Here is an 8,299-nt window from a genome sequence, read left to right on the forward strand (position 1 = left end):
ATTTGTTTTTGTACCTTGACTTTTGAATCCGGCTGCCTGAGCCCTGTTCCTCGGACAGTTCGTCCTGTTCCTGTGGCCTCTGGCGCTTCCTTTGTCCCCGGGCAGGCGGCCCATGCCGAGTGGTGGCAGTGTCTTCTTCCTCCCCTGCCCGTTTCTTCCTGCTTTGCTGTGCTGGCAAGGCCCACAGCCACTCTGGTGGGTGGCACATACCGGAGCTCAGCGGTATCGCTGTTAATGTGATCGTTTTGCAAGGTCTGATTTTTGAAATCATCCTCCAGTAGAGTAAGAAATTTCCCTTCTTCACCTACTTTGCTAGAAGTTTCTGTTCTTTTTATGGTGGTTTTTGTCTCCTCCGGTCTCGAGGCCTCGGTCTGTCTCTGGGCCGATGACCCCAGGTTCACAGCTGCGGCCGATGGCTAGCTCCGCCACAGGCTCTCAGTCCTGACTGGCTTTGGACTGGTCCCCGAAGCTGCGTGACCCCTCAGGTTCCTCGGCCCACGCCTGTATGCACCTGAACCTCTCCAGGTTGGGGGCGGCAGTGCTGTCCTCCCTGACTGCAGCCTCCCCTGGGCCAAACACGCAGTAGCCAGACCCAGTCCCTCAGCGATTCTGTAAACAGTGAGAGGTGTTGAGACCTGCTTTATGGTGCTGGGTGCCCATGTCAGGTCGTCTGGTTATTACTCGGTCACTTTTGTGTCCCCTTCTGTGTTAGTCACTGACAGAGAAATGGTAAAGTCTCCCGTTCTGCTTAGGCATTTATCTGTTTCTCCTTATATTTTTTGTTTTGTTTTTGCTTTTTATATTCAATTTCTTCTTATTAGTTACATTTACGTTAAGGATTTTATGTCTTTGCTGTTGTTGTCCCAGGAACTGTGTTTATAGTTATAGTAGTTATTTTCGTGTGAGCCAGTTCTCCTTGAAGCCTGTCTGTGGGATTGCTTCCAGGTCTGGGTTGAAGGCTGACGCCTGCTTCTGCTGGGTGTTCGTGGGCACCCACCAGGGCCACATTGGCTGTGGCGTGAGGGCTGGTGTCTGTCAGGTACCGTCAGTTCGGTTCTGAACCTGTGTCCCCTCCCACAGCAACACCAGGCCCTCAGGCAGTGGACTCCCTCACAGACCCTCTGGGTGATGGAGACACAGCTGTGGGGCCCGCGGGCGGCCCTGCTCTAGCTCCTTGCTGACAGTGGGTTTGCACTTGACCTCTCGTCTGCCGCACTCTGTGCGACCCTGAGAGTCTCGTGCTCGCTGTTGGGTGAAAGCTGCTGTCGCACCTCAGCTCCTTGCTCTGGGTTCCCACCTCTGCTTAGCTTTGGAACTGGGAGTTGAGACGTCTGTTTCCTCCACAGGTGGCATTGCTGGCCCGCCGTGTGTAGATGGGGCCTGCTTTCCCACCAGGGCTGAGAGCACTCAGGCAGGGGCTGTCATTGTCTTAGTAGATCCTGTTTACAAGTTTTATTTTAGTTACAGTGAACTACTAAGTGCTTTCCGATGATTTCAGGTTTTACATGAGAACTAACACTGACTTGGAGTCTGTCGTTTACAAGTACGTCCTGTCATTTCGCATTTCCTCCAGAATTATCTTGGACAGACTTTCTTTGATCCCTGTTCTACCAGTTAGAGACCCAGGCGGGGGTGCCCTGGCGCCCAGCAGCTGTGTGCTCAGGAGCCTGTTGTGCTTCTCTGAACCGACAGCCCAACAGGGTAGACACACGGGGCCCAAATCATCTTGCTGGGTTGAGGCAGCCACACATGCATGGGATGACAGTGCAGGGTGGAAAGTTTTATCAGGAGCAAAGATCTCAGTCGCGATTGAAGAAAACCTAGCAAGACGATATGATAACTACTTTAAAATGTTGGGACATCTTTGGAATGGGATTGAACCCCATTCGGTCCAAATAACTTCACGGTGAGGGTGCCTTCCTGGAGCAGTGCCCAGACTTGAAGAAGGGACTCTCGTGAGCACGCATGAAATGCTGAAATGAAATATTTCACTCTGTCCTCAGTTTAGTTCTCTTACATAAACCTGGAATGGTTGTTGGTAAAAGAAAAACCGTGACTGAAGGATGAGAGCAGGTAAGCGGCTAGTCCCAGCTGCCTGCAGACGAGGAAGGCGGGCGTTACTCTGCAGGAGGTGGGACGAGTGGCTCCAGGCCAGCAGATGGAGAATAGCTCTTGGGTGGCATCTGGGCCACATTCTGTTTTTGCTTTTGCATTAAGAACTGAGAAGGAAAGAGAGGGGGGAAAATCTTGTGTACACATTCTTCTGTATTTTACATTTGGTTTTTTTGTTTTGTTTTGTCAAAGGTTGCCAAACTCCCTCAAGTTGTCCAACAGCAGACGTCCGTGGCCAGCATCCAGCAGGTCGCCTCTGCTTCCCAGCAGGTAGGATCTGCAGACACGCAGCCCCCCGGGGAGCCCCACACGGACTTTTCAGTGACCTTCATGTTTCCCGTTAGGGAGTTCTTGGTTTTCACTCTGAGAAAATAGAAGATTAACTATCAGAGAATCACTTTTGTTGTTCATAATTCAGAAACGATTAATTCTGGGGACACTTAGTCCTCAGGCTAGCAGGACACAAACTGAACAGCCCGTTCAAACTCAGTGTCACGTGTACGAAAGGAGCCCGTCTGGGATCCTTTCTTCAGCCAGCAATTTCAGATGCGTCCTCCAAGCTGAAGCGCCCATACCTTAGCTTTAGGGAAACACAGAAAACAGCCTGCTCGCAGTGACCTTGGTCCTGGAAGTGTCAGTACTACCGGGGACAGCAGTGGCCATTGTCACTGAACCGTCAGGCTCCTGCCTTTTTACTTACCGCTGCAAAATGTGGCTGTGTGAAGCAGCGCGTTAACAAAATACTGTTTTGTTCAAAATCACACTGGCGTGTAGATTTCAGGGAACCAAACAGTACTGAAAGCTGAATGCGCCAGCAGGCCCCAGCCGTCAGCCTTTGCCCAGCAGCAGCAGTGACTTCGTTCAGTGGCTCTTCCTACGTCCATGTGGCTCTTCCTACGTCCATGTGGTCGGACACTAGAGGTCCTGCTGTGATATGTCACGCACTTCTCCCGTTTCACCAAGTGTTTGTGCTAATGAGGTTTCTAAAACCGTCCTCCCCACCCCCAAGATTGCGTAATTGGCCATGTCCCTAGATCTGTGTTCTCTAGGCCGTGTGCGTTTTCTCACCGTTCTGGCTCAGGCTTCCCCGCAGACCGTGACCCTGACCCAGGCGACGGCGGCCGGGCAACAGGTGCAGATGATCCCCACGGTGACGGCGACCGCGCAGGTGGTGCAGCAGAAGCTCATGCAGCAGCAGGTGGTGCCGACCGCGGCGAGCCAGCTGCAGAGCCCCGGCGTCCCCAACCCCGCCCAGGGGCCGGCCAGCTCCGACAGCCCCAGCCAGCAGCCCAAGCTACAGATGAGAGTCCCTGCCGTCAGGCTGAAGACACCCACCAAGCCTCCATGCCCCTAGTCACAGCGGCGGGCGGCGGGCCACCGTGCACTCCACCACCTAGCCGGGAGCGGGCAGATTTTATTTATTGTTGAACTGTGGGACGGTGTCGTTGGCGGTGTTCAGCTCCGGGGAAGTTGTGATGGAAACAAAGGAGTGGCATCATTTTATCATCCTGCCTCCAACACCACGGGGTGGGGGGGCGGCGAGCCGCGTTACACGCCCGCATTTCCGTATTAGGTGACCGACGGAGGAAGTGGTGGGGCAGTTTCAGCTCTCCGTCTCTCCCGCAGAGTGGTAGTGCTGGGTCTTGAAAGCCACGTAGACTGTGTGTTCGTGTGCAGTGTCCTGCACGTGGCCATGTGGAGTGTACAGTGAGTCATAAGTAGACTTCCTGAAGCTAAAACATGGTCTTTGACACCGTCTGCCTCTGCTTGGTTCCGTATCCCTAACTGAACATGCATTCTGGTCCTCGGGGAGGAGAGAGGCCAGCTGAGGGAGATCATCTCAGGTCCGAGGAAGCCAGTGTGCTTTCTTCTTTCCCTCCTAAGAAGTATTTCCAGGCACATTCATGACCTGCTCCCGGCCGTGGTGAAGGATTACCGTCCCTAATTGAGTTTTCATTCCAAAGAGCAGCCAGTGGGGCTCCCCGCAGGCCCTCCCCGCGGTGTGGCAGGTGTCCATCCCAGCACATGGAGGATATTCTCCCGGCTCGTGGATGAAGCTCGCGTTTGAACATCGCACACTGAAGCAGCTCTAGTGAACTCTGTGAGGCTCCCGTCTCGGGCAGGTTTGGGGCCCCAGACTGCTGTGTGGGTGTCGTTACGCGGCAGAGGTCACTGCTGTGTGAGGGGTGGGTGCCTATCCCTGCCCCCTCGCTCTCCTGCCCAGCCCAGGGGTGGTCTGCTGATGGGAGAGAAACCTCCACAGACAGAGGGCAGGTGTCATCTACAGAAATGGGCGTCGTGAGCTCTTCGTCGTGGGCTGGTAATGCCAGACTTCTGTCTCTCGTGATGCTGGGGTCTTGCACGGAGCAGGTGCCCTCCCTCGTGCTTCCATGTGAAGCAGAGAACCTGTGCAGTATTTGGGGGTGTAGTTGAGGGGCAAAGAGGAGGCCCCATGTTTGCTTCTGTTTTATTTTTTTACTACGGCAAGCTAGTAGAAGTGTTTGCAGTGGGCTTGATTGACCGATGATGTCTGCTTACCTGGACGCTTTCACCCAGGCCAGCACACGTGTCAGGTGACCCCCTCTGTGCTCTGGCTCTGTGCCTCTCTTCTATTACTGGGTCCAGAAAATCAGGTCGTGTTGGGTCTGTGTGGGCACTCTGAGAGAGTCTCAGTGTTCGTTTTCTCTGTCCTCCCCCATGTTCCACTTTCAGTGACACAAAGGAACGTAGACGGTAGTTTTGGTTTCCCCATCGATTTATGTGGACAGTAACATGGTAGCATTTACTGAAGCATCGAGGCAGCTCTTTATTGAGCCCTGGGTGAGAAATTTGGGGAAAAGTAAAACTCAAGTGTTGAAACAGTGGAAGGGATTTAACATCACAGTTGACTTGCATACCTGGAAGCAGTCCTGCGGTCCGCGTTCTCACACCCACCCCGGCTGGTTCTGGCGTGGCCGGTGCTGCCATGAGAGCACCGAGCGTGCAGGAAGGCTGTGTGTGGGCGCTTGGGGGGACTCCTGTGCTCCTTTTACTCCAGACGTGTGGAGCTATGCGTGTGTTCCAAGTTCTTGGGCTTTGTGTGCCCGGTCCGTCTGCCCCTCGTCCTTCCTGGGGCGCTGTGAGTTTGCTCGGAAGAGGACGAGCGCCGGCTGCCCTGCACTCATGCGCCCTACCCGCAGCTGCCCGGACAGAGCAGCGGGAGAGAGTGACCTGGGGTGTGAACACTGGGCCATGGGGCCCCTCCCTGCCATAGTGTGCGAATGAGAGCCCCTTGCGTCCGAGGGTGTGTCCTTCCCTGGCTCCTAACACCGCGTACAGAGCCGAAGGTCAACTTCTGTCCTACTCAGATGCCCCCGCGGCCTCGCCGGCTTCAGTAGTTGCTCCCGGAAACATCCTCCTTCCCGTGTTGTTTTCTCGGTCTTCTGTTGTCAAGGGTACACCGTCCACGTTTCCGAGCTCAGTACAAGCGTCCGGGTGCAGCCCTCCGCGGTGGTTCTGTCCGCAGACTCCCGCGCCGCCCAATGCCTGAAGTCCTGCCCGCCGCCGGAGAGCTGTCAGACTCCATCCTCCTGCGCGGACAGACGCTGGCTCCAACTAAGGCGGGGCTGCCACCAGGAAGCCGGCCCGCGTGTCCCCGTGGGTGCCTCCTGGGGCGGGGCTCACATGCGTGCAGTGTGTGCCGCTTCCTGGTCCCCGTGTAACCACACAGCTGTTGTGTTTGAGATACAAAGGAAGAAGACTGATTTGTAAATACTTTGTAAACATACCCATTTGTACTTGAATAGTAGGGTTTTAAAAGGGGCACTGATACCCCGCCAAACAAAAGGTATAATAAAATGACCTTTTTCTATGCTTTGTTTTGTCTTTCATAGGAAACTAGTATTCAAGTTAAGTAAGATGCTGGTTGTGTTTATTTGGTTTGTGTGAAGAAGACAAAGGGAAAACACGCAGGGTTGGAGGCAGGGGCTTGCTTCTCCTGACCCGCCCTCACGCCATAGGAGGGGTGCAGCGTGCTTGGTGGTTCTCAGGGAAAGCCACACTCTCCCTGCGGAGACGGCATCCACTCACCCAGCTTTGCGCTGCAAAAAGACATGTGGAGGAAAACCTGGGACGTGCAGACGCCCCTGCCGCCCCGTCCTCGTGTGACCTGCTGCCCGCGGGCACCCCGTCTGCTGGAGGGCCTGGTGGAGCCTCGCACGTGCCCTACTCAGCATTCCTCGGGCATGTGGCCTGCACGTGTTACTTCTCTTTATCATCTCTTTTACTTTTAGATTACTTTTCCTTTTGTTAAAAAAAAAAAGTTGCTGGGGGCGGCTGGGTGGCTCAGTCGGTTGAATGTCCGACTCTTGGTTTCGGCTCCGGTCATGATCTCAGGGTCCTGGGATCCAGCCCTGCACTGGGCTCTGCGCTCAGCAGGGAGTCTGCTGGAGATTCTCCCTCTCCCTCTGCGCCTCCCCTGCTTACTCCCTCGCTTGGTCGCTCTCAAATAAATAAAATCTTTTAAAAAGAGTTGCTGATAACAAAAAATACCCTTTTTAATTAAAAATGCTCAACTTCATACAGTGCTAAGAAGCACCCCAAGAACTCTGGTGATTTTTATCTTTCACTGCAAAAGTGGGGGCCCTGGGGCCATGTGGGCCTGTCGCCTCGGGCTCCCATTTCACATCCCCCCACCTCAGAGCCAAGCGTGGGGCTCCTGCATGCATCACCCGCATGCACAGACCTGGCTGGGGGCGCGGGGAGTCATGGGGCGCCTCGCAACCCTTTGCCAAGTGCCTTCCAGGTGCTTGAGGAGAGGCTGGGGTGCTTGGGACCCCTGTGGCCCTGCACTGTGGTATCTGCCCACCGTGTGATGGGGCCAGTGACTCCGCTCCTGGGGCCCTGGCTTCCTCCTGTGTACCCCCTCCCAAGGCAGTTGTGACGCACACAAAGCGCTTGGCGTCTGACGCCTGCACTCGGTAGATTCTTCCATCGTGATTATTCTCAACGGAGAAGATCATGTGTGTTCCCAACCCTTCCGTCACCATGACCGTACGATCGCATCCTTGCCAACTGTGCGTAAGCCAGGAGGCCTGGGTGGGCTCGCCAGGCTGTATTTCTGTGTGCATTCGAGGTGGGGCTGCGGCTCGTGAAGTGATTCTGCTGCTGGCTGCAGTGGGGAGCACCTCTGAGCCCGTGGGTCCATTTGCCACCCCCTCCAGCGCATAGGGTCATCTCAACTCAGTGTAACATGAAACATGCCTATTAGGCTGTCCGGCAGGCCACTTGACTACAGCCAGCTTTAGAGGTCTCACTTAGGTCTGGTCGCCAGCCTTGTCTCTGCTGCCCCGAGACCGTGTCAACCTCTGCCAGCCTGCTTTCCACGCTCTGGTTCAGGGGCTGTGGTTGAGGGGAGAGAAGAGGGGGATTCCTGCCATAGGTTCTGGGCAGTTCTTCCCTTCTCTGTCCTTGGCCCGTGTCGTCCATAACCTAAAATAATCTTCCAAAGGTCTCATCTTACTGGATAAATTATGATATGTACATTCAGTAAATTAGAGTGTAGCTATTTGTTTTTAAAGATTGTTTTATTTATGCATTTAAGGTTGACAGCATGAGCAGGGGGGAGTGGGAGAGGGAGAAGCAGACTCCCACCTGAGCAGGCAGCCCGACAGGGGGCTCCATCCCGGGACCCTGGGACCGTAGACCCAAGCCGAAAGCAGACGCTTCACTGACCGAGCCCCCCCAGACGCCCCTAGAGTGCAGCTATTAAGAACAGGTAGAGCTGTATAATCTGGAATGAAAGGTCCTGCCTAGGTTCCGAAGGAAGGTGCAGAATCCTGTGGGACGTGCTCAGAACGGGGCTCTGACCTACATGCCTGATGTGCGCAGAATATCCTGGAAAGATGTGTCTGCCCCAGGGAGGGAGACGGGGCCAGGGGTGCTCAGGGATCTAGGGGTGTTTGTACTGTTTGCAGTTTGCCAAGTACATGCATTTTTTTAAGGCTGTAACAATAGCGTGTCCATCATGTGCTCGCCCTGCTCAGGAGCCTCTCTGGGAGCAGGCTCCAGCTTCCGCCAGCTACGACTCCCTAGTGCGCGCCACACCCTTCTGCTCTCGGGGCCGGCCTTCATCCCCCCGCCCCCGACTTGCACTGCTGTTTTGTTCAGACCTCTGTTGCAAAGCACTCTTCTCTGAGGACCAGCCCGC

The 8,299-nt window shown here is 54.9% G+C and overlaps 1 protein-coding gene across 18 annotated transcripts in view; it reads left to right on the top strand.

Moving 5' to 3' along the window:
* Positions 1 to 5,964, top strand: part of EP400 (E1A binding protein p400) — a 104,889-nt gene extending 98,925 nt beyond the window's left edge. For all 18 annotated transcript variants that reach the window (XM_045814675.2, XM_045814674.2, XM_045814672.2 and 15 more), the window contains 2 exons: positions 2,305 to 2,382; positions 3,194 to 5,964. In XM_045814675.2, coding sequence (XP_045670631.2) covers positions 2,305 to 2,382; positions 3,194 to 3,466 — 351 coding nt within the window. In that variant the 3' untranslated portion in view covers positions 3,467 to 5,964. The remainder of the gene's footprint in view (positions 1 to 2,304; positions 2,383 to 3,193) is intronic.
* Positions 5,965 to 8,299: the final 2,335 nt, after the last annotated feature.

Source organism: Ursus americanus, chromosome 30 (assembly GCF_024610735.1).
Source record: "Ursus americanus isolate L20-20 chromosome 30, mUrsAme1.1.p, whole genome shotgun sequence".
In the NCBI taxonomy this organism is placed as follows: domain Eukaryota; kingdom Metazoa; phylum Chordata; class Mammalia; order Carnivora; family Ursidae; genus Ursus; species Ursus americanus.